This window comes from Podarcis cretensis (assembly GCF_951804945.1).
Source record: "Podarcis cretensis genome assembly, chromosome: 2".
NCBI lineage: Eukaryota > Metazoa > Chordata > Lepidosauria > Squamata > Lacertidae > Podarcis > Podarcis cretensis.
The window spans coordinates 127,310,265-127,336,870 of NC_137171.1; the positions used below are offsets into that span (position 1 = coordinate 127,310,265).

The following is a 26,606-nucleotide window of genomic DNA, read 5'->3' on the forward strand; positions in this document are numbered from 1 at the left end:
CTCCACAGAAACACTCCAGGATTCTGTTCAGGGAAGTTTTTAATATTTAACGCTGTATTGTTTTTAATACTTGATTGGGAGCCGCCCAGAGTGGCTGGGGAAACTCAGCCAGATGGGTGGGGTATAAATAATAAATTGTTGTTGTTGTTGTTGTTATTTATTATTATTACCCCCCCCCCGACTCTGCCCTGTTTGTTGTTTCTGGGGGAAACTGACAGGAAATCTCAAGGTTGACCAAGGTCTGAGGGAATTTATAGTATCCCCTCAGGACTTGGAAGGAAACACAATGGATGTCCAGATGAAACCCCCACCTGCCCCACCTCACGACCCCCCTGCAGTGATGGCACCTCCACAAACCCCCCAGCCCCACTCCTTGGCCCCAAACCCTGGCATTTGGGGGCTGGGAAACAAGGAGGAAGGAGACCCTGTGCCCCCCATGGTGGGTCCTGACTTTATCCACCCCAGTCCTCCTGAGGGAATGACACAACCTCCATTAGCCCCCTTTGCACCCCTTGATGAGACTGGGAGGCAGCGTCAGCCAGCAGAGCAGCAGACCAGACACCATTTTTAAACCACTTTTTGCTAGTGGGGAGGGCGGGTAATGAACCCCCTCAGCCTGCCAAGAATCGCAGGAGGCTGGTGAGGGGGAAACACTCTGGGGAGTTTGTTTATTTCACTTCATAAAATTTATACATCAGTTCATTGTGAAAAAAAGCAACACCTCAAAGTGCTTTACAAAAAGATAAACCAAGAGAAAAATTGCAACCGTGCTTTAAAGCACAAACGCAAAAACACATTAAAACCACCTCAGCTTCCTCAACATCTGGGTCGACTTGTCTGAGCAAGAATGTTTTCATCAGGTGCCAAAAAGAGAACAATGAAGAAGGCGCTTCTTGGTTTCCTTAGGCAGGGAGTTCCAAAGGAGAGAAAGGAGAGGAAAACACTCCCAGGGGCCCATATTTACATGTATTCATTTATTTTTAAAATTTCTATACTTCAACTGTAGATTTCAGGGCGGTTCACAATGTGATGGCAGAGGAGGAAGCAGGACCATCAAGCTCACCCTAAGACAGGGAGCAAACACTATAAAATCTGCAGACGAGAAGGGATTTCCTCAGAGGAAAAAAGACCCAGGCATCACCAACCGCCACTCTGGGCGGCTTCCAACAAAATATTAAATTACAATAATGCATAAAAAATTAAAAGCTTCCCTAAACAGGGCTGCTTTCAGATGTCTTCTAAAAGAATGGTGGTAGTTGTTCTCTTTGACATCTGGTGGGAGGGTGTTCCACAGGGCGGGAGCCACCACCAAGAAGGCCCTCTGCCTGGTTCCCTGTAACTTGGCTTCTCGCAGTGAGGGAACCGCCAGAAGGCCCTTGGCGCTGGACCTCGGTGTCCGGGCAGAACGACGAGGGTGGAGACGCTCCTTCAGGTATACTGGACCGAGGCCATTTAGGGCTTTCAAGGTCAGCACCAACGCTTTGAATTGTGCTCGGAAACATACTGGGAGCCAATATAGGCCTTTCTAGACCTGTGTTCTGTGGTCTCGGCGGTTGCTCCCAGTCACCAGTGCAGCTGCCGCATTCTGCATTAGTTGTAGTTTCCGGGTCACCTGCAAAGGTAGCCCCACATAGAGCGCATTGCAATAGTTGGCACTTTGTGATAAATAAGTGGGTTTTGCGTTGCAGTTTGGGTACTCTTGTCTCTAAAATGTTTGCCATCACTGCCCTCGGATCATGTCCAGTTGCAAAGGTGGACGGAGGCTTTCCACCCTCAGGCCAAGAGGTGGCTCCTGCCTTGGGGCAGCTGGTGGATTTGGAGGAAGCTGACCCTTAGCACCCTGGGTTGGGGACCTGCCTGAACCTCCTTCCACATTATACTCATCCTTACGGTATCATTTTGGGGATAGCATTCTACACACACATCTGTCACCATGGTTCCCGCCCCCCAGCACATTGCTTTGAGATGCTCTGGTACAGCCCCTTCTTCACTGTGCCCCCTTCCCTCCTCATGCAAGACCACCAGTCTCAGCTCCACTTTGAGCAGCTCTCCATTCCCAGATACAAAGATTTCCCACTCCCTCCACCAAACACCAACACCAGCTCACTCTCAGTCCACCCTCATTCAGCAGCAACACGACTGATTCACATTAAATATTATATTATGCTTACTATTGTGAAATGTGACCTTCGTTACTTTAAATAAATGCCTAGACCACGTTACATACAAACAACAGAAGCTCACATACGCTGCATGCAATTAAGACTGATTTCCTGTTATTGATGTGAAAGAAAGTGTCGACTCGGAGAGAAAAAGGATCCACAGTCTAAAATGTGTTGCATAATAACCAAATCAGGATCCACACTCCTTCTATTTAAACCCTTTCTCTTCTTTGAGTTAATTGATGGCCTGTAGGTGTTTCCACTCTTACAGCTCTTACCCCTCGGAGTCTTTTGGTGGTTTGTAAGACTTCCACTACAACTGAACCTCTGTCCACTTCCCTAGGACTTATATTGTTACTCCCCTGTATGAGTTTGTTGATGTTTTGTAAGAACTCCACTTGTACTGAAGCTCCATCCACACTCCATGCATTGAAATGATTTCTCCCCTGTGTGAGTTCGTTGATGTTTTCTAAGATGTCCACTATCAGTGAAGCTCTTTCCACACTCCATGCATTGAAATGGTTTCTCCCCAGTGTGAGTCCGTTGATGAATTCTAAGGTTTCCACTAGTAGTGAAGCTCTTTCCACATTCCATGCATTTAAATGGTTTCTCTCCTGTGTGAGTCCGTTGATGAATTCTAAGGTGTCCACTATGAGCAAAGCTCTTTCCACACTCCATGCATTTAAATGGTTTCTCCCCTGTGTGAGTCCGATGATGAATTCTAAGGTATCCACTAGTAGTGAAGCTCTTTCCACATTCCATGCAATTAAATGGTTTCTCCCCTGTGTGAGTCCGGAGATGAATTCTAAGGCTTCCGCTAGTAGTGAAGCTCTTTCCACACTCCACGCATTTAAATGAATTCTCCCCCGTGTTAGTCCGTTGATGAATTCTAAGGTGTCCACTATAAGTGAAGCTCTTTCCACACTCCATGCAATTAAATGGTTTCTCCCCTGTGTGAGTCCGGAGATGAATTCTAAGGCTTCCGCTAGTAGTGAAGCTCTTTCCACACTCCACGCATTTAAATGAATTCTCCCCCGTGTGAGTCCGTAGATGAATTCTAAGGTCTCCACTCCGACTGAAGTTCTTACCACACTCAATACATTTAAATGGTTTCTCCCCTGTGTGAGACCGTAGATGACTTCTAAGGTCTCCACTCTGACTGAAGCGCTTTCCACACTCCATGCATTGAAATGGTTTCTCCCCCGTGTGACTCCGTTGATGAATTCTAAGTTTTCCACTCTCAGTGAAGCTCTTTCCACACTCCATGCATTGAAATGGTTTCTCCCCTGTGTGAGTCCGTTGATGAATTCTAAAGTGTCCACTCTGACTGAACCTCTTTCCACACTCCATGCATTTAAATGGTTTCTCCCCTGTGTGAGTCCGTTGATGAATTCTAAGTTGTCCACTCTGACCGAACCTCTTTCCACACTCCATGCATTGAAATAATTTCTCCCCTGTGTGAGTCCGTTGATGAATTCTAAGGTGTCCACTATCAGTGAAGCTGCTTCCACACTCCATGCATTTAAATGGTTTATCCCCTGTGTGAGTCCGTTGATGAATTCTAAGGTGTCCACTATGAGTGAAGTTCTTTCCACACTCCATGCATTTAAATGGTTTCTCCCCTGTGTGAGTCCGTTGATGAATTCTAAGGTGTCCACTATGAGTGAAGTTCTTTCCACACTCCATGCATTTAAATGGTTTCTCTCCTGTGTGAGTCCGTTGATGAATTCTAAGGTTTCCACTCCGACTGTAGCTCTTTCCACACACCGTACATTTAAATGGTTTCTCCCCTGTGTGAATCCGTTGATGAATTCTAAGGTTTCCACTCTGACAGTAGCTCTTTCCACACACCGTACATTTAAATGGTTTCTCCCCTGTGTGACTCCGTAGATGAATTCTAAGGTGTCCACTCTGACTGAAGCTCTTTCCACACTCCATGCATTTAAATGGTTTCTCCCCTGTGTGAGTCCGTTGATGAATTCTAAGGTTTCCACTAGTAGTGAAGCTCTTTCCACATTCCATGCATTTAAATGGTTTCTCTCCTGTGTGAGTCCGTTGATGAATTCTAAGGTCTCCACTCTCAGTGAAGCTCTTTCCACACTCCATGCATTTAAATGGTTTCTCCCCTGTGTGACTCCGTTGATGAATTCTAAGGTTTCCACTCCGACTGTAGCTCTTTCCACACACCATACATTTAAATGGTTTCTCCCCTGTGTGAATCCGTAGATGAATTCTAAGGTTTCCACTCTGACTGAAGCTCTTTCCACACTCCATGCATTTAAATGGTTTCTCCCCCATGTGAGTCCGTTGATGTTTTCTAAGGTTTCCACTGTCAGTGAAGCTCCTTCCACACTCCATACTTTCAAATTGTTTTTGTTCTTTGTTTTCACACTCCATGCATTTAAATGGTTTCTTCGTTATTCCCATTAGACATGGCCCACCAGAATTCTGATTGGCTTCTCTATTGTCTTCTTTCAATAGGGAGGGGTAGGGAGAAAATCCTTTTTGTTTTCTAGGAAGAGAACAAAGGACTATTACACATCAATTAGCACCTGCTCTTATTTTAACGTGTTGTCCTCCATACGTTCCAAATTTTTAGGAAAGGCAAATGAAATAATGTAAAATAATGGTCATGCACCACCAGCCTTTTATAACCCTTAATTATTGTTAATGGAGCAGCATTATCTTAGAATACGGTTGAACTGTGGGCTTTACGTTTTATAAAAAGTGGTTTCTCACAGGAAAGGGAGCTGCTGTATGTTCCAATATTCCTCAGGGTCCTAAGTTCATCATGAAGGTCTTCATCTTCTGCACTATAATCCTCCACCCCTTGGGCCACATTTTGTCCCCTTCGACCTCTAGATGTTTATTAATCACCTGCACAGTCCCTTTGGCCTCAGGATGTCCATACTGACCATTTTGGAAGACCCATATGTAAGTCTAGTGACAAGGCTTTGTGCTTGTGGTCGGTTGAAGGAGTGCTCAGTTGGTGAATGTTCTTGGGGCTGGACCTCCATCTCTCAGCTTTGCATTATTGAATGGAGAGAGCTGGAGATGCAGAAGGAAAGCAGCTGGAGCCTGACTGCTGGGAAGGCCAGACTGAGACACCCACCCCAATTATGATTTATACTAATTATATGCCGCCATGTCTCACACCCACCTCCTGACACTGGCTTATCTTAGCAGAGATTCCCTGTTCAGGCCTCTCTCACTGTTCTTCCTCCTTGGCCGTGGGTGGCCAAGGGCTTCTGGATATTCTAGCTCTGCTCCAACTGGGAATTATTTATTACATTTGTATACCTCTCTTCATCTGAAGATCACAAGATAAAAATATGTGTGACACTGAAAAAGGTGAGTATTAAAGGTGAATAATACCCATTGTCCCCTTCATGGATCACTTCCTTGCCGTGGCAAAGGGGCTCGAATAACTCAGAGAAGCTATGAACTATACCGAGCAGGGCACCCAAGATGGACAGGTCATGGTGGAGAGTTTTGACCAAACATGATCCACCTGGAGGAGGAACCGGCAAGCCACTCCAGTATACCTGCCAAGAAAACTCCATGGACAAAGACAACAGGCATATAAAAGTTATGACGCTGGAAGACGAGCCCCTCAGGTCGGAAGGCGTCCAACATGCTACTGAGGAAGAGTGGAGGACAAGTACAAGTAGATTCAGAGCTGATGAAGCGGCTGGGCCAAAGCCGAAAGGACGCTCAGTTGCGGATATGCCTGGAAGTGAAAGCAAAGTCCAATGCTGTAAAGAAAAATATTGCATAGGAACCTGGAATGTAAGAACCATGGACCTGGGTAAGTTGGATGTGGTCAAAAATGAAATGGCAAGATAAATATTGACATCCTGGGCATCAGTGAACTAAAATGGACGGCAATGGGCGAATTCAGTTCGGATGACCACCATATCTACTACTGTGGGCAAGAATCCCATAAAAGACATGGAGTGGCCCTCATAGTCAACAAAAGAGTGGCGAAAGCTGTACTGGGATGCAATCTCAAAAATGATAGAATGATCTCGATATGAATCCAAGGCAGAACTTTTAACATAACAGTAATCCAGGTTTATACACCAAGTACGGGTGCTGAAGAAACTGAAATCGACCAATTCTATGAAGACTTACAACACCCTATAGAAGTGACACCAAAGAAGGATGTTCTTCTCATTATAGGGGATTGGAATGCTAAAGTAGGGAATCAATAGATAAAAGGAATAACTGGCAAGTTTGGCCTTGGAGATCAAAACAAAGCAGGGCAAAGGCTAAGAGTTCTGTCAAGAGAACAAGCTGGTCATCACAAACATGCTTTTCCAACAACACAAGAGTCGACTCTACACATGGACATCACCAGACGGGCAGCATCGAAATCAGATTGATTATATTCTCTGCAGCCAAAGATGGAGAAGCTCTATATAGTCAGCAAAAACAAGACCTGGAGCTGACTGTGGCTCAGATCATCAGCTTCTTATAGCAAAATTCAAGCTTAAACTGAAGAAAGTAGGGAAGACCACTGGGCCGGTAAGATACAATCTAAATCAAATCCCTTATGAATACACAGTGGAAGTGAGGAACAGGTTTAAAGATTTAGATTTGGTGGACAGAGTGCCTGAAGAACTATGGATGGAGGCTCGTAACATTGTACAGGAGGCAGCAACTAAAACCATCCCAATGAAAAGGAAATGCAAGAAAGCAAAGTGGCTGTCCAACAAGGCCTTACAAATAGCGGGGGAGAGAAGGCAAGCAAAATGCGAGGGAGATAGTGAAAGATACAGGAAATTGAATGCAGATTTCCAAAGAATAGCAAGGAGAGACAAGAAGACCTTCTTAAACGAGCAATACAAAGAATACAAATAGAGGAAAACAACAGAATGGGAAGAACCAGAGATCTCTTCAAGAAAATTGGAGATATGAAAGGAACATTTCGTACAAAGATTACCATAATAAAGGACAAAAGTGGTAAGGACCTAACAGAAGCAGAAGACATCAAGAAGAGGTAGCAATAATACACAGAGGAATTATACCAGAAAGATATGGATGGCTCGTACACCCCAGGTAGTGAGGTTGCTGACCTTGAGGCAGACATCCTGGAGAGTGAAGTCAAATGGGCCTTAGAAAGCACTGCTAATAACAAGGCCAGTGGAAGTGATGATATTCCAGCTGAACTATTTAAAATTTTAAAAGATGATGCTGTTAAGGTGCTACACTCAATATGGCAGCAAGTTTGGAAAACTCAGCAGTGGCCGGAGGATTGGAGAAGATCAGTCTACATCCCAATCCCAAAGAAGGGCAGTGACAAAGAATGCTCCAACTACCACACAATTGCATTCATTTCACACGCTAGCAAGGTTATGCTTAAAATTCTACAAGCAAGGCTCAAGCAGTATGTGGACCGAGAACTCCCAGAAGTGCAAGCTGGATTTAGAAGAGGCAAAGGAACCAGAGACCAAATTGCAAACATGCGCTGGATTATGGAGAAAGCTAGAGAGTTCCAGAAAGACATCTACTTCTGCTTCATTGACTATGCAAAAGCCTTTGACTGTGTCAACCACAGCAAACTATGGCAAGTTCTTATAGAAATGGGAGTGCCTGATCACCTCATCTGTCTCCTGAGAAATCTCTACGTAGGACAAGAAGCTACAGGTAGAACTGGATATGGAACAACTGATTGGTTCTAAATTGGGAAAGGAGTACGGCAAGGCTGTATATTGTCTCCCTGCTTATTTAACTTATATGCAGAATTCATCATGCGAAAGGCTGGGCTGGATGAATACCTAGCCGGAATTAAGATTGCCGGAAGAAATATCAACAACCTCAGATATGCAGATGACACAACCTTGATGGCAGAAAGTGAGGAGGAATTAAAGAACCTTTTATTGAGGGTGAAAGAGGAGAGCACAAAATATGGTCTGAAGCTCAACATCAAAAAAACGAAGATCATGGCCACTGGGCCCATCACCTCCTGGCAAACAGAAGGGGAAGAAATGGAGGCAGTGAGAGATTTTACTTTCTTGAGCTCCATGATCACTGCAGATGGTGACAGCAGCCACAAAATTAAAAGATGCCTGCTCCTTGGGAGAAAAGGACTGACAATCCTAGACAGCATCTTAAAAAGCAGAGACATCACCTTGCCAACAAAGGTCCATATAGTTAAAGCTCTGGTTTTCCCAGTAGTGATGTATGGAAGTGAGAGCTGGACCATAAAGAAGGCTGATCGCCAAAGAATGGATGCTTTTGAATTCTGGTGCTGGAGGAGACTCTTGAGAGTCCCATGGACTGCAAGAAGATCAAACCTCTCCATTCCTAAGGAAATCGGCCCTGAGTGCTCACTGGAAGGACAGATCCTGAAGCTGAGACTCCAAGACTTTGGCCACCTCATGAGAAGAGAAGACTCCCTGGAAAAGACCCTGATGCTGGGAAAGATTGAGGGCACAAGGAGAAGGGGATGACAGAGGATGAGATGGTTGGACAGTGTTCTCGAAGCTACCAGCATGAGTTTGACCAAACTGCGGGAGGCAGTGGAAGACAGGAGGGCCTGGCGTTCTCTGGTTCAGGGGGTCACGAATAGTCGGACACAACTGAACGACTAAACAACAACAAACATCCATTGTGGGAAAGAAAAGTAAGAAGATGAAACCAGTGGTGTGTCTACCTGAAGGTAATAATAATAATAATAATAATAATAATAATAATGTGTAAAGAAGAAACCAATCTTCAAATCAGTTTCATATTCCCTGGCCAGGGATGATGGGAGTCTTATCTGGGGGGACAAACTTTTCCCACTTCCTCCCTCCACCCCCGAGGGTCCCCTTTCCCCAGAGGCCCCCCTGGTCGGCTCAGCTTCCTGCCAAATCTCTCCCCATCCCAGGAGGGAGGGGGGAGGTCTCCATCCCGGCCTCTCTCGCCCCCATTAACCCTTCCATGGACTCCCCAGTCTCTCCCCCCCCCACCGCCAATATATAGATATATTTCGCACCTCTTTTCCCTCCTCCTCCGCAGAGCTGCTCCTCTTCCGGGAATGTGGATCAGGCCCCTCCCCTCCCCCCTTACCCCCTCCAAACCTCCCTGCCTCTCTAGGAAGCGGAGCTCACTGATGGGGGGAGGAAGGAATGAGTGGCCCCTCCCTCCCAGGACAGACAAATTCTCCTCCTTCCAAACAAGCTCCGTTTTCCTGTTTCTCTCCTGAGAAAGTCCCGGGTTCGATCCCTGGAGTCGGCAACGAAAGAGACCCCCCCCAACTGGGAAAAAGCCCTCCGGGGCAGGAAGGTGACATCCCCCCTTCATCTCTTTTAATCCCTTGCCGGGAGAGGGGGGGTCCGGTCAGTTTCACACCCATTTCCCGACGGGGGGGGGGGGAGGCAGGGTCGTGGCGCAAGGGGTCCCTGTTACAACAGCCCTGCAAAGTAGACCGGAGTTGCTACACACTTTTGGGACTTAGAGAGTAACTTAAAGCTAATGGGACCCCTGACCATTAGGTCCAGTCATGGCCAATTCTAGGGTTGCGGCTCTCATCTCACTTTATTTGCCGAGGGAGCCGGCGTACAGCTTCTGGATCATGTGGCCAGCAGGACTAAGCCACTTCTGGCGAACCAGAGCAGCGCACGGAAACGCCGTTTACCTTCCCACTGGAGTGGTACCTATTTACCTACTTGCACTTTGACGTGCTTTCGAACTGCTAGGTTGGCAGGAGCAGGGACCGAGCAAGGGGAGCTCACCCTGTCACGGGGATTCGAATCTTCTGATCAGCAAGCCCTAGGCTCTGTGGTTTAACCCGCAGTGCCACCCGCGTCCCTGGACAGTAACTTACAGCAACCGTAAAGGGCAGTCCAGTGTGTCATTACGGGGGCCTCTTTTAAATAGGGGTGGTGTTTGAACTTGGGCTTTGCTAATGTTACGGAATTGGCGGGGGGGCACTTGTGTGAGAGCAGGTTTCTTTGGCTGTCTCCCCCTTCCTTGCTTGCCCCTTCTGCCCCTTCTTCCCATGGCAAGTCCAGCCAAATTCGACTATGGCGTGTGGTGCATATCTCCGCCTTCAGACGGATGGAGCCAGGCAGCTTTCTGGGTCATGTGCCCAACTTTTCATGAGCTGATATTAAATCCCAAAAGAACTACAGCTGCTTGTTAAGGGTGGGGGCCGATTCCGGTAGGTTAATGATATTAACTCTTTCCATGCTCATTTCTGATGCTCAGAAGCAGGTGCACCCTTTCCTAGACCTTCCTGACGACATTCTCAGTCTGACACACAGCATTTACACAGAAACACAGATCAAACATGAAAAACCCTTTACATAACTCCCTTTCTAAAATTCAAGGAGACCATCTTATAACATATCCCCGCTATAACACACAAGTTCTAATTAAATCCTAATATTTACTATATCTAAACATCGAGCACCACAGACCTATAATAATAATAATAATAATAATAATATAATTTATTATTTATACCCTGCCCATCTGGCTGAGTTTCCCCAATCACTCCCCAATCGAGTGTTAAAAACAGTAAAGCATGAAATATTAACAACTTCCCTAAACAGGGCTGCCTTCAGATGTCTTTTAAAAGTAAGATAGCTGCTTAATTCCTTGACATCTGATGGGAGGGCGTTCCACAGGGCAATGGACTGGTCCCCTGTAACCTCACTTCTCGCAGGGAGGGAACCGCCAGAAGGCCCTTGGAGCTGGACCTCAGTGTCTGGGCAGAACAATGGGGGTGGAGACGCTCCTTCAGGTATACAGGACTGAGGCTGTTAGGGCTTGAAAGGTCAGCACCAACACTTTGAATTGTGTCCGGAAACGTACTCAAATATTCCTCTGCAGTAAAGGAGGCAAATGGAAGCCTTCCCATTGTCTTTGTGCTTACAAATACTGTCTTAAGGAGGGATGAACAGGGTGGGCCTGTGACCTGGATTCAGGAACTAAAGTATTTACCATCACAAAAGAATGCCCAGGCTGCCCAGGTAATGCAGTTAGTGACCATTAACAGGTATCCTTGGGGACAGGTTTTCTGCTGTAGACCGCCTCCTGTGATGTATTCCTGCTGTAGACAGTCTCCTTCCGTATGATATTTGGGGGGTGGTCTTGGGTGGGCAATTTCAAAAGACTATATAAGGCCTTGCACACCTCCCTCCTGGTTGTGGTGAGGGGGGGACCCTGTTGCAACAGGGTAATAAAGATCCGTCTTACTAGCCGCTTTGCTTCCCATATACTCTGGTTGGCCTCTGTTATTTTCTCCTACCTATATGGAACCCACTTAAGGACTATATGGGCTCTTGGATACCCCATAAGGGGAAAGGAGCAGGTTTTTTCTTATAACAAAGGTCGTAAGAATATGTTTGGTTGGCACGCTTATTTATGGCAGGATAAAACTAAAAACACAAGAGCTCTATGAATCAGGTTATTCAGAAAATCCTTTTTACAGTATGGGATAAATATAATAAAATGCTGGAAAGAAAAACACCTCTTTGGCTCCAACCCACAAAAGCATCAACTTTTTAAAAAATGCAATACGGAAGAAGCAAAGGGCAACTTACAGAGATCTTTCGGACTTTTCGGAAGAAAAAATAAAACTGAATAAACAGGATGAGGTGGGAGGTGTGGTGGCGGGTTGGTTTCAATACCATCAAATCATCTTGTTTGGACAAGATAAAGGGAGAGGTTTTTGGACTGAAATTTCACAGTTTGAAAGAGATATTATTGCGAGGAAAGAGAAAGTGTTTCCTAAATTTCAGGTAGAAAATTGTCCAATCTGAAGAAGTGTGCATGCACACGAAAGCTTATCCCCAGAACAAACTCAGCTGGTCTCTTAGGGACCCAGCCAGGCGCCCCACGACCCCAGGGATTTCTGCCAGGGGCAAACCGGGAGAATGGGGGGCCTCAGCCCCACCCCCAGCCCTGCATGGGGTCCTCATTCGCCTTCCAGCCAAGGCATCCGGGGGGGGCAGGGCAGCTGAGCATCTCTCGGCCCCCCAGAAAAAAGAAAGGGGAGTCTGGCGGTGCTGCTGCTGCCCAGGAGATCTTGCCAGGCCAGCCCTGCAGGTGTTGGGTCCCCCCTTCCCCCCTGGGTCGGGGCCCCTGTCCGCTTTCTTGGTCTGCAATAGAAAGGGCTGGGGGGGGGGGTCTCCACTGACGCCCCTCCTCCTTTTCCGGTCAGGAAACTTCCGGCGCATTTCGTAGCGACACTTCCGGTTCCTTTTGGGATTCGCTTGCCCCTAGAGCTACATCCACAGAGCAGCCCCTCCCTGTGTTGGGATGGGAAGCGGACGGGACGGCGCTGCCTCTGGGGGCTCCATGGGGACATGGCCCCCCTCCTTCCTCCTCCCCACAGCAGGGGGTCGAGATGGCTGCGGGGGGGGGCATCGTATTTGGGGGTGACCTGGGTTTGCGGGGAGAGAAGGACGTGGTTTTCAATCTAAAAACAGGGAGGCTGGGAGGGAAGAGGATGAATGAGAAGTAGGGAAGGGCTGCCCCTCCCCCTGTGGGTCAGGAGAGTGGGGGAGGGGCGGACCCAGGGAAGCCAGGGGGTTCCTCCCCCTCCCGCCCAGATTTGCCTCGCAAGGTCCTCTGTGAAGCCTAGAGATGGACCCAGCCTCGGGGGGTGGGAAGAGACATGGGGCTGCCTGAGAGAGAAGGGGCGCTTCCTTTCCCCCCCCTCCTCCCCACAGGCTCTCCTGCGCCCAGAGACCCCCTTGACCTCGCCAGGCAGGGAGAGGGTGGGGTCCCCTTCCCCCATGAGAGAATGCAATGGGGTTGTGAGGGGGGGAGGGGGAGACTCCTTTCTGCTCACCTCACAAGAGGGTCCCCGTTGTGTCTCTGAGGGACAAGAGAGGAGGAGCCCCTCCCCCCGCTGCTTCTTTCCCTCAGCGACTCTGAGGGCAACGACTTTTCCCGCCTTTTCCCAACTTCCCGCCCTTCGAAATCTGAGCCTCGCCTCAGTTTCAGGCGCCAAGGAGGCAGATTCCCCGGGGTCCCTGATTTATTAGTGGATTTCTTCTCATTCGCCCTGATTTCTGCTCATATATCTTGCTTTTGGAGCTTCTCTCTGCTTCTTTAGAAAGAAGGCTGTATAAAAAACCCTCACCACTGCCTGCACCCCATACAGTATGTAAAAGTCTGATTTCTTCCTATGTGCTGTGTATAATTCTTCCTCCAGGACTGTTCCTCCTTCCTGGCAGTGTCACTTCCAAACTAATAATTCTTCCCTCACTGTCCTTAAATAGCAGCTTGGGGTCTAGTTTGGGGCCTGCATAAAGAACCTCCTCTCTCTTTTTTCCTTTTAGCTGTAGGTACAAATTCATGGCCAAAAGCCTTATTGATACACAATCTTCCATCCGATGCCTGCTTCCTCGGAAGTAAGTCCTACTCTGCTCCCATGTGCGGAGCCAGCAGTTCAGGCAGTTCTGCTAGCAGGAGGCCAAAGGACCCGGAGTGGTTTGCAACCAGGGTGGTTTCCAAATGCAGCCCTTTTTGATACGTTTCCATTTATTCTTTTGCGTGGGGACTGGCCAGATTGAAACCCCCCCCCCCATTCAAAAGAAAGACTAGCAAAAGATTTCAAAGGCGGAATTTCCAAAAGATGGCACTTTGTCCTGAATTTAAGACAAGTCAGTCGAAAATTCATGGGCTTTTTTTGGCGTTTATTTGGGGCCTTGTCTAAATAAAAGCTCTACAGTTTTCAGGGGTCCTAGTTTTCCCTTTTTGAAATATGGCAACCCTAATTATTCTGGGCTCTGCTTGAATGGAAACTCCCTCTTAGAGCTCTGTCGGTAGAGCATGAGACTCTGAATCTATGGGTCGGGGATTTGACCCCCACTTTGGGCAAAATATTCCTGCATTGCATGGGCCTGGACTAGATGACCCTTGTGGTCCCTTCCAACTTGACAATTCTAGGATTCTACCATGTGTAAAGATCGCCCCCTTGTGGGCAGTGGAGGAATGATGTCATGTTGGTTGGTGGGAACTGTTCTTGAGTGTTGCCTTGTCACACACATGCAACACCACAACAGTCCTGTGAAAGGAAGAGGGGTGCATTTCTGCAGGCTGATGTCCATCCATCCAGCTGCCCAGGCCCCAGCACCTCCCCCTAAGAGTGAAGGGTCCCAGTCTGGAAATCCCCCCTTCCTGCTGGAGATGAGGCAGTGAGGGATTCCAGACAGACAGAGGCGCCCTTGCTCTGGAATTCCCTTGCCAGCAGGGAGACTTCAAAAGCCCCCCCCATGCCTCCCCCTTCCCTCATTTAGTAGGGAGACTTTTCATCTTGTGGTTGGGTCATTTTAAATCCACTTTTTCTCTCTTTCCCTGCAATTTTAAGCAACTGTGGCTCTTATGATCCCTGCAGGGTATTAAGTGTGGTTCTAACCTCCCTATTACAGGTGGAAAGAGGAATGTGGGGCTTGCTTATAATATCTTAGGGTGGCAGGATTAAGATTTGGGACTGGGACTTTCAGATTCAGAGCCACTTTTCGCATGAGATTTCTTCCTACTACTGGAGGAAAGTATGTCTGAGGTTTATGACAGAAATATAATTATTACGGGTGAATTTAATGGAGTAATATCACTGGACTATCACTGGACATGAGGGACGCAGGTGGCGCTGTGGGTTAAAGCCTCAGCGCCTAGGGCTTGCCGATCGAAAGGTCGGCGGTTTGAATCCCTGCGGCGGGGTGCGCTCCCGCTGCTCGGTCCCAGCGCCTGCCAACCTAGCAGTCGAAAGCACCTCCGGGTGCAAGTAGATAAATAGGGACCGCTTACCAGCGGGAAGGTAAACGGCGTTTCCGTGTGCGGCTCTGGCTCGCCAGAGCAGCGATGTCACGCTGGCCACGTGACCCGGAAGTGTCTCCGGACAGCGCTGGCCCCTGGCCTCTTAAGTGAGATGGGCGCACAACCCAGAGTCTGTCAAGACTGGCCCGTACGGGCAGGGGTACCTTTACCTTTACCTTATCACTGGACTATGACAGAACACTGAGGGAAAGTATCTCAGAAGAAGGCAAAATACCAAATACTTTTTTGATATGGTTACAACAATGGATCTACTAGATCAGGGGTCAGCAGACTTTTTCAGCAGGGGGCCAGTCCACTGTCCCTCAGACCTTGTTGGGGGCCGGACTATATTTCGGGGGGAGATGAGCAATTTTGGCCCACCCACAAAGAGGCCTGAAGATGTTTGGCTTTACCAGTTGTCATCCCAGTAGCCCCAGTTGTGCTTCTCCAGCCCGCTGCCAGGGCAGGGCAGGAGGCTGCGTTGGCCGGAGAAGACAGAAGCAGAAGCCCCGGCGGAGCTTTCCAACTTTGCTGGAGTCTAGCCCTGCGGATGCTGGATTGATCAGAAAACTCGAGATGGCAGGCAAGCAAAGAGGAAGCAAATCAATGGCTAGAAGGCCTGATCATTTATTTGTTGCAACAAAGGTCTCAAAAAAGAAAATGTCCAGAACAAAGATTACATGAGTTTTTAATAGTTCCCACAACACATTTTTCATAGTTTCATTAAAACATCACAGGTATGTCCCGGAAGAGGAGTGGTGTTGGGCAGAAATCTGTGATCCAGACATGCCCATGTCAATCACACCTTGTTTCAACATCCATCTAACACAAGGAAAAGAAAATATCCCCCCATCATCATGGAGGTCCACTTCCAAGGGACTTCTGGCAGTTCCCTCACATTTACAGGGTACCAGGCAGAGGTCCTTCTCGGTAGTGGCACCCTTCCTGTGGAAGACATGCCCCCCAATATCAGATGTCAAAGAGAGGAAGAACTACATGACTTTTGGAAGACCTCTGAAGGCAGCCCTGTTCAGGAGCAGGGTGGAGATATCCCAGAAGTGGAGGCTTTGCGCTGAGAGATCCCTGCCTCCACTCCTCCTTGCACACAAGTAGGAGCGGGAGGGCAGCCCCGCTGAGGAGTGGCTGGCTGCCTTCAAGTGGTGCAGGGGCTCTCAGATACAGCTTCTGGGCTGCCTCCACCTTCCCCAACCCCAGCAACTATTCTGCCTGGCTGCCTTCACGGGGTTGCAGGGAATCTGAGGCGGAGGTGGGGGCTCCTTTAAAATTCTCCCTTGAGGGGAGTGCAGCCTCAAACCCCTCAACGGAAAGTGCGACAGAGCCTGTCCCTCCCCAGCTCAGCAGCCCCAATCCAGCTCCTCTTCCCGTGCAAGCAGCAACGCTGCCTAGCGGAGCAGCCCAATCCCATTCCTACTTGCCGCCCGGCCCGCCTTCCCTCACAAGGAAAACAGAAGTATGGCACTCAAAACGGAAGTTATACTCAGAACAGAACATGTTCGGCTTCCGAAAAAAAGTTCCAAATTGGAACACTCGTTTCTGGGTTTGAAGAGTTCAGGTTGCAAGTAGTTTGGGAACTAAGGTGTTTGAAAACTGAGGTACCACTGTATTTATTTTTCCCAATTACAACTGTATTTATCCCCTCCCCCAGTGGTGAAAATGAGAGTACTGTAGGGATCAGATGGGATTACCATGAGGAATTATAAAATATACATCAAGCCATTGTGTCCACGATGAAGACATTGTGTTGACTGGGTTTGATATTTTGACGATAATTTCTGATTAAATCCCATAAGATTCTACATTCGTGCCCTTTTCATGCCCTTTCCCCTCTGCTGCCCATTTCTCTCTTGCCTGAAAAGTCACGTACACAGCCCAGTTGCTTCGCCAGGCAGGCCTCCTGGGCCATAAAGATAGTGGGCAAGCTTCTTTGAAGTAGGTTTCTACATGGTAATCTTAGGATGTTAATCTTAGGGCCAGGAAACATATCTCACAGGAAGGTGATAATGATCCGCTGTCCTCCTGGCCACCCTCCTTATGACCTCTGGGGTTGCCAGATGCTCTTCTTTGTAGTTCTGTTCTTTGTTTACCCCAGAAATATTTGTGCTTAATTAGTTTTAGTAGTTTAACTTTCTCCCCACGTGGGTTTGTTGAAATGCTCAGATGAAATCTGATTAGTTCGTACGAACACTCTGTAAAAAGTTCTTTTGTGAATAAAACGGCCTGGGCCGGGGGCTGTGGGAATCAGACAAGCACAGAGAGACACGATTATACGCACCCTTCCCAGAGTCTTGTTGGTTCAAGTCTCTGTGTGTATTCTTTTTAATCAGAGTTCAATCCTTCCTTTACTTTGCAAACGCAGCAAGTACCCCCTAAGCATTTTTTTTAAAGAAAAAAAGCACTGAGTTATACCATAACATTACAGATCAATGGAAAGACAATTTAATGAAGAATGTAAGGCAATAACTTTTATGAAGGATTATTCATTACAACAGTAGTCATAAAGAAGAAATGTGAAACAAACATAAAAAAATTAAATATACAGGTAGAATTGCCGCGTTATAGTAATAATAATAATTTATTATTTATACCCTGCCCATCTGGCTGGGCCACTCTGGGCGGCTTCCAACAAAATATTACATTACAATAATGCATCAAACGTTAAAAGCTTCCCTAAACAAGGCTGCTTTCAGATGTCTTCTAAAAGTCTGGTGGTAGTTGTTCTCTTTGACATCTGGTGGGAGGGTGTTCCACAGGGCGGGAGCCACCACCAAGAAGGCCCTCTGCCTGGTTCCCTGTAACTTGGCTTCTCGCAGTGAGGGAACCACCAGAAGGCCCTTGGTGCTAGACCTCGGTGTCCGGGCAGAACGATGGGAGTGGAGACGCTCCTTCAGGTATACTGGACCGAGGCTGTTTAGGGCTTTCAAGGTCAGCACCAACGCTTTGAATTGTGCTCGGAAACGTACTGGGAGCCAATATAGGCCTTTCTAGACCTGTGTTCTGTGGTCTCGGCGGTTGCTCCCAGTCACCAGTGCAGCTGCCGCATTCTGCATTAGTTGTAGTTTCCGGGTCACCTTCAAAGGTAGCCCCACATAGAGCGCATTGCAATAGTTGGCACTTTGTGATAAATAAGTGGGTTTTGCGTTGCAGTTTGGGTACTCTTGTCTCTAAAAGGTTTGCCATCACTGCCCTCGGATCATGTCCAGTTGCAAAGGTGGACGGAGGCTTTCCACCCTCAGGCCAAGAGGTGGCTCCTGCCTTGGGGCAGCTGGTGGATTTGGAGGAAGCTGACCCTTAGCACTCTGGGTTGGGGACCTGCCTGAACCTCCTTCCACATTATACTCATCCTTACGGTTTCATTTTGGGGATAGCATTCTACACACACATCTGTCACCATGGTTCCCGCCCCCCAGCACATTGCTTTGAGATGCTCTGGTACAGCCCCTTCTTCACTGTGCCCCCTTCCCTCCTCATGCAAGACCACCAGTTTCAGCTCCACTTTGAGCAACTCTCCATTCCCAGATACAAGCATTTCCAAGTCCCTCCACCAAACACCAACACCAGCTCACTCTCAGTCCACCCTCATTCAGCAGCAACACGACTGATTCACATTAAATATTATATTATGCTTACTATTGTGAAATGTGACCTTCATTACTTTAAATAAATGTCTAGACCACGTTACAAACAACAGAAGCTAACATACGCTGCATGGAATTAAGATTGATTTCCTGTTATTGATGTGAAAGAAAATGTCAACTTGGAGAGAAAAAGGTTCTAATCTCTAAAAAGCGTTGCATAATAACCAAAGCAGGATCAATACTCCTTCTAGTTAAACCCTTTCTCTTCTTTAATTGATGGCCTGTAGGTGTTTCCACTCTTACAGCTCTTACCCCTGGGAGTCTTTTGATGGTTTGTAAGACTTCCACTACAACTAAACCTCTGTCCACTTCCCTAGGACTTATATTGTTTCTCCCCTGTATGAGTTCGTTGATGTTTTGTAAGAACTCCATTTGCACTGAAACTCTTTCCACACTACATACATTTAAATGGTTTCTCCCCCGTGTGACACCGTTGATGAATTCTAAGTTGTGCACTCTGACTGAAGGTCTTTCCACATTCCATGCATTTAAATGGTTTCTCCCCTTTGTGAGTTAGTTGATGTTTTCTAAGGTCTCCACTCTGACTGAAGCTCTTTCCACATTCCATGCACTGAAATGGTTTCTCCCCTGTGTGACTCCGTTGATGAATTCTAAGGTGTCCACTCTGACTGAAGCTCTTTCCACACTCCATGCATTTAAATGGTTTCTCCCCTGTGTGACTCCGTTGATGTTTTCTAAGGTGTCCACTCCGACTGAAGCTCTTTCCACACTCCATACATTCAAATGGTTTCTCCCCTGTGTGACACCGTTGATGAATTCTAAGGTCTCCACTCTGACTGAAGCTCTTTCCACACTCCATACATTCAAATGGTTTCTCCCCAGTGTGACTCCGTTGATGAATTCTAAGGTGTCCACTCCCACTGAAGCTCTTTCCACACTCCATACATTTAAAAGGTTTCTCCCCAGTGTGACTCCGTTGATGAATTCTAAGGTGTCCACTCTGACTGAAGCTCTTTCCACACTCCATGCATTTAAATGGCTTCTCCCCTGTGTGACTCCGTTGATGTTTTCTAAGGTGTCCACTCTGACTGAAGCTCTTTCCACACTCCATACATTCAAATGGTTTCTCCCCTGTGTGACTCCGTTGATGAATTCTAAGGTGTCCACTCCGACTGAAGCTCTTTCCACACTCCATACATTCAAATGGTTTCTCCCCAGTGTGACTCCGTTGATGAATTCTAAGGTGTCCACTCCCACTGAAGCTCTTTCCACACTCCATACATTTAAAAGGTTTCTCCCCAGTGTGACTCCGTTGATGAATTCTAAGGTCTCCACTCTGACTGAAGCTCTTTCCACACTCCATGCATTTAAATGGCTTCTCCCCTGTGTGACTCCGTTGATGTTTTCTAAGGTGTCCACTCTGACTGAAGCTCTTTCCACACTCCATACATTCAAATGGTTTCTCCCCTGTGTGACTCCGTTGATGAATTCTAAGGTGTCCACTCCCACTGAAGCTCTTTCCACACTCCATACATTCAAATGGTTTCTCCCCAGTGTGACTCCGTTGATGAATTCTAAGGTGTCCACTCCCACTGAAGCTCTTTCCACACTCCATACATTTAAAAGGTTTCTCCCCAGTGTGACTCCGTTGATGAATTCTAAGGTGTCCACTCTGACTGAAGCTCTTTCCACACTCCATGCATTTAAATGGCTTCTCCCCCGTGTGACTCTGTTGATGTCTTCTTAGTGTTCCACTCTGAATGAAGCTCTTTCCACACTCCATGCATTTAAATGGTTTCTCCCCTGTGTGACTCCGTTGATGGATTCTAAGGTGTCCATTTCTATTGAAACTCTTTCCACACTCCATGCATTTAAATGATTTCTCCCCTGTGTGAGTCCGTTGATGAATTCTAAGGCTTCTGCTAATAGTGAAGCTCTTTCCACACTCCATGCATTCAAATGGTTTCTCCCCAGTGTGAATCAGTCTATGAATTTTAAGGTGTCCACTCCCACTGAAGCTCTTTCCACACTCCATACATTTAAAAGGTTTCTCCCCAGTGTGAGTCCGTAGATGAATTCTAAGGCTTCTACTAGTAGTGTAGCTCTTTCCACACTCCATGCAATTAAATGGTTTCTCCCCTGTGTGAGTCCGTTGATGAATTCTGAGGTTTCCACTCTGACTGAAGCTCTTTCCACACTCCATGCATTTAAATGGTTTCTCCCCTGTGTGAGTCCATTGATGAATTTTAAGTTTTCCACTCTCAGTGAAGCTCCTTCCACACTCCAAGCATTTAAATGGTTTCTCCCCTGTGTGAGTCCATTGATGTTTTCTAAGTTTTCCACTGTCAGTGAAGCTCCTTCCACACTCCATACTTTCAAATTGTTTATGTTCTCTCTTTTCACACTCCATGTATTTAAATGGTTTCTTCGTTAGTCCCATTGGACATGGCCCACCAAAATTCTGACTGCCTTCACCATTGTCTTCTTTCAATGGGGTGGGGAGAAAATCCTATTAGTTTTCTAGGAAGAGAACAAAGGAATATTACACACATCGATTAACACCTGCTCTTATTTTAACGTCTTGTACAATCTCTCCTGTCCTCCATATGTTCCAAATTTTTAAAAAGGCAAATGAAATAATGTAAAATAATGGTCATGCATCATCAGCCTTTTATAACCCTTAATTATCGTTAATGAAGCAGTATTATCTTATAATACGGTTGAACTGTGGTCTTTACGTTTTATAAAAAGGATTTTCGCACAGGAAAAGGAGCTGCTCTGTGTTCCATGGACCTGGCCAATATTCATCAGGGTCCTAAGTTCATCATGAAGTTCTTCATCCTCTGCACAATAATCCTCCACCCCTTGGGCCACATTTTGTCCCCTTCGACCTCTAGATCTTTATTAATCACCTGCACATTCCCTTTCACCTGAGGAGGTGCATAGTGACCATTTTGGGAGACCCATATATAAGTCTAGTGACAAGGCTTGGTGCTTGTGGTCGGTTGAAGGAGTGCTCAGTTGGAGAATGTTCTTGGGGTTGGACCTCCATCTCTCAGCCTTGCATTATTGAATGGAGAGAGCTGGAGATGCAGAAAGAAAGCAGCTGGAGCCTGACCGCTGGTTGGGCCAGATTGAGACACCCACCCCAATTATGATTTATAATAATTATATGCCGCCGGGTCTCGCACCTGCCTCCTGACACTGGCTTATCTTAGTGGAGATTCCCTGTCCAGGCCTCTCTCACTGTTCTTCCTCCTTTGCCGTGGGTGGCCAAGGGCTTCTGGATATTCTAGCTCTGCTCCAACTGGGAATTATTTAGTAAATTTGTATATTGTTTTTCATCTGAAGATCACAAGATAAAAATATGTGTCACACTGAAAAAGGTGAATATTAAAGGTGAATAACACTGATTGTGGGAAAGAAAAGAAAAATGATGAAAACAGTGGTGTGTCCACCTGAGTGTAATAATAATAATAATAATAATAATAAAGTTTCATACTCCCTGGCTGTATTTCTCAGCCACAATTGTGACTCAGAATCTTAGCCACACTTTTTTCTAGAATATCCACTGGACCTCTTTGGAACAGGAGCCAGACATTTCTGGGATTTCATACAGACATTCCTTAAGTGTGGGCAGCAGTGGAGGAAGGCAGGTGGGGAGGGGCAGCTCTGGCGCTTCAGGTTGGCGGACCCATTGTATGATCCTAAGCAAGTAGCTTTGGGGGTGAACAATTTCCTTTAAAAAGCTCTTTCCCTTGTGCTGGCAGGGGTTGCTACACTGCTGAATGTGGACACCTTTGATAGGAACCTTCTATGCTGAGTTCAGGCATCTCTGGCCCTCCAGATGTGGTTGAACTCTGCCCAAGCAAGGATGGCCCATGGCCAGGGAGGATGGGAGTCTTATCTGGGGGGGATGCACTTTCTCCATCTTCCCCCTCTTCTGAAAATGCTGAATATCTGTATTTCATTTCTTCTTTCCTCTGTGATCTTCAACATCTTCCTGATACAGTCCAATCAACTGCACACATTCCCAAATCATCCTGCACCAATTTACTTCTTTTGATGCTTTGAAGTATTAATTATTAATCCCCCCAGGTGTCACCTAACAAAGGAGTTTCCCTGTGTTCATCAGCACTTTTTGTTTGAGGAGGATTAAAGAACTGGTACACACTTAAGACATTTACACGAGTTAATAAACTTTTTCCATGCTCATTTCTGATGCTCAGAAGCAGGTGCACACTTTCCTATACCTTCTTGATTACATTCTCAAAGTCTGACACACCGCATTTACCCAGAAACACGGATCAAACACATAAAACCCTTTGCAGAACTCCCTTTCTAAGATACATTGAGACTGTCTTAAAACATATCCACACTATAAGACACAAGCTCTAATTAAATCCAAATATTTAATATACCTAAACACTGAGCACCACAGACCTATTACATTATTATGGCTTCAGCTTTTGTGTGCTTAAGCCTGAGGCTGAGGATTCTGGACCTGGAAAGCTCATGCCACCATTGACCTTTGATTCTCTTTGTAGATTTTGCGTAGTTATTTTGGAACTTGTATGGCAATATCAGCTCATGAAAAGTTATAGAAGGAGAATATTACAGGGCAGCTGTACACTATAATCCCACCCACCAATTCTCATTTACATGGAGTCTGCAAATCTGGCAAGCTGGGCTTCCCTGCCCCAGGGATGTTGCTTCCATTCCTCTCTCCTCCGCCCCCCCAACTTCCTCTGCCCCCTGTCTCTCCTTGGCCCAACTCACCCTGCACACCCCATCTCTACCCAGCGCACCCCCATCTCCATCCAGAGGGACCACCCAAGGGGAGGGGGCGGAGAGAGGGAGGGGTCTCTTTCCAGGCCTTTCTAGGCATCCAGGCTCTCTCGCTTCCTTTAACTCTTACATGGATTCCATCTCTCCCTCCAAGAGGGACCCAGCAAGGCGGCCTCGCCCCAGTCCTGCTTGGGGATGGGGACCCCCTTGGCAGGCACCCTATTTCCCTTCCCGCCAAGGCGTCCAAGGGGGTGCAGGGCAGCTGAGCATCTCACGGCCCCCCAGGAGTTTGGCGATGGCGCTTCCAAGGAGATGGTGCCACGCAGACCCTGCGGGGGTTTTGCACGGATCTGGGCCCCTCTCGATGGGTCCCAGGACAGGAGTCTCTGCCCCTTTCCCTCCGCCCCTTCTCCTCTCCCCACTTGGCTTCTTTACCTCTATGTCCTCTCTTGCTCTCCGCCTCCCTTGCTGATATTGCTCCGATTTCCTTTCCTGCAATATAAAGGGGGGCGTTGTTCCATTGTCGCCCCTCCTCCCCTTCCCCAAACTTCCCGCCTCTCGTCCCTCCTGCCTGGAAACACTTCGCGTGCCCCTAGAGCTATGGCCGTAGAGGAGCTCGCGGAGCTGCCTTTTGCTTCTTGCTCTTTGGGGCAACCAGAAAGACGAAAATACAGAAAGAAGAATGGAGACCCTTTTCGGTCAATATAAGAACGCAATACCGCCAAATAATTTCTTTAACTGGTTTTGACTTATGAATGGAAAGAAAATACACGAGATTGTAATATAGGATTTTGCCTTAAGAGGTTAGATAGGCAGCAGGGAAGAGAATTAGACCAGCCCAGATCATAGAATCATAGAGCTGGAAGAGACCACAAGGGCCATCGAGTCCAACCCCCTGCCAAGCAGGAAACACCATCAGAGCACTCCTGACATATGGTTGTCAAGCCTCTGCTTAAAGACCTCCAAAGAAGGAGACTCCACCACACTCCTTGGCAGCAAATTCCGCTGTCAAACAGCTCTTACTGTCAGGAAGTTCTTCCTCATGTTTAGGTGGAATCTTCTTTCTTGTAGTTTGGATCCATTGCTCCGTGTCCGCTTCTCTGGAGCAGCAGAAAACAACCTTTCTCCCTCCTCTATGTGACATCCTTTTATATATTTGAACATGGCTACCATATCACCCCTTAACCTCCTCTTCTCCAGGCTAAACATGCCCAGCTCCCTTAGCCGTTCCTCATAAGGCATCGTTTCCAGGCCTTTGACCATTTTGGTTGCCCTCCTCTGGACACGTTCCAGTTTGTCAGTGTCCTTCTTGAACTGTGGTGCCCAAAACTGGACACAGTACTCCAGGTGAGATGTAAGGATGGTGTTGGGTTTGCTAATCAAACCTTAAATTGTCTCAGGCACTGCTGATGCCTATAAGAGCCTGTAGACAGGAGATCCAATAAGGCAGCCCTGTTCAGGGAAGTTTTTAATGTGTGATATTTTAGTGTATTTTTGGTTTCTATGGAAACTGCCAGGAGTGGCTGGGGAAACCCAGCCAGATGGGCGGGGTACAAATAATAAATTATTATTATTATTATATAAATGAATAAAAGTACATTCTCCTTACTCCTTTCTACCTCCCCTAATTCCTATTGGTTTAAGAACTTGCAGCGGACAGACTTCCTTGAATGCCTCTTTCATACGTTACTCCTTGATATGTGCCCCCACCGTTACATACAGTGACATACATCCCATGTACATTTAAATTAGTAATTTAAGGACAAGGGGTGTGTCTTTTAATATTCATGAGGTATTTACGCATGCGTACTGTCTTAAACCCAGCACCTGCTAATTCTCCTTGTTATCTTGTATTGTAAATCTTTCACTCTTGTCTATCTACAGGCCTTGAGCAATGAAATGACTCCCTAACACATTCCTGGTAAACTGATAAGCGGTAATTAATGAGTTCCTAACAAACAGACATGGGTGGCACTGTGGGTTAAACCACAGAGCCTAGGACTTGCCAATCAGAAGGCAGTTCGAATCCCCGCGATGGGGTGAGCTCCCCTTGCTCGGTCTCTGCTCCTGCCAAACTAGCAGTTTGAAAGCACCCCCAAAAGTGCAAGTAGATAAATAGGTACTGCTCTGGCAGGAAGGTAAACGGCGTTTCCGGGCGCTGCTCTGGCTTGCCAGAAGCGGCTTAGTCCTGCTGGCCACATGACCTGGAAGCTGTACGCCAGCTCCCTCGGCCAATAAAGTGAGATGAGCACCACAACCCCAGAGTCGGCCACAACTGGACCTAATGGTCAGGGGTCCCTTTAGCTTTACCAAATAGACAAAGGAACAGATTCAACTTCAAAAGACCAGATTGATGGACTGCCAACTACCTTTCTTTATCATAACACTTGATAGATTCTCCAGCAGAGACATTTAAGCAAGCACAATTATACAGCTGTGAATATAGCTGGTTATGTTATATAAAAACAGGATCAATAATAATTTCTGACCCCACAATGGGAAGTCGCCAAGATAAATTAATAGATTTTGATGTAAATTGTATTTCCTCTTCTCCTTCTTCATGGCTGGACTTGAGACTACGCAGCAGCAGCGTTGGAAACAGAATCTAGCCTGGGACTTCTGGGGGTTCGAGGGAGGGAGAGGATGAAGCTGCCAGGAAGGAAGACATGGGGGGCAGCTGATTTTCAGGGATCCCTTTCTCCGACGCTTCATAAGATCCCTGAGCAGGAGGGAGAAGCTCAGGCAGCCCCTCCAGAGACGGGGACCTCCCTCTCCCTCTGCCCCTCTGGCGATGGCGGGCTACGCTTCCCTCCCCCAGGGATGATGCTTCCCATTCTCCCTCAGTCCCCCAACTTCCTCTGCCCCCTTCCTCCCCACAGGCTCTCCTGCGCCCAGAGACCCCCTTGGCCCGGCTGCCCCCTCGCCAGGCAGGGAGAGGGTGGGATCCCCTTCCGCCATGAGAGGAATGCAAAGGGGTTTGTGAGGGGGGGGGGAGAGAGACCCCTTTCTGCTCCCCTCACAAGAGGGTCCCCGTTGTGTCTCTGTGTGTCTCTGAGGGACAAGAGAGGAGGAGCCCCTCCCCCCGCTGCTTCTTTCCCTCAGCGACTCTGAGGGCAACGACTTTTCCCGCCTTTTCCCAACTTCCCGCCTTTCGAAATCTGAGCCTCGCCTCAGTTTTAGGCGCCAAGGAGGCAGATTCCTGGCAGACCAGGCGGCAGTTTCCTTGGGCTCCCTGCTTGATCGATGGCTCCAAGTGGCTGTGGGGCGGGGGCGGCCA

The 26,606-nt window shown here is 47.4% G+C and overlaps 2 protein-coding genes across 2 annotated transcripts in view; one reads left to right on the forward strand and one right to left on the reverse strand.

Annotated features, from left to right (window-relative positions):
- Nucleotides 1-26,606, forward strand: part of LOC307209543 (H-2 class II histocompatibility antigen, E-S beta chain-like) — a 58,001-nt gene that overhangs the window by 21,894 nt on the left and 9,501 nt on the right. The window lies entirely within an intron of this gene.
- LOC307211006 (uncharacterized protein) lies at nucleotides 177-12,243 on the reverse strand. Its single transcript, XM_079967200.1, has 3 exons — nucleotides 11,699-12,243; nucleotides 834-4,674; nucleotides 177-610 (listed from the first exon to the last, which is right to left on the reverse strand). Exon 2 carries the CDS (start codon nucleotides 4,587-4,589, stop codon nucleotides 2,517-2,519), a length of 2,073 nt encoding a protein of 690 aa, XP_079823326.1. The 5' UTR covers nucleotides 4,590-4,674; nucleotides 11,699-12,243; the 3' UTR covers nucleotides 177-610; nucleotides 834-2,516.

Excerpts from the sequence above, each read along its gene's own strand:
- LOC307211006 (XM_079967200.1), bottom strand. The coding sequence starts at position 4,589 with ATGGGAATAACGAAGAAACCATTTAAATGCATGGAGTGTGAAAACAAA.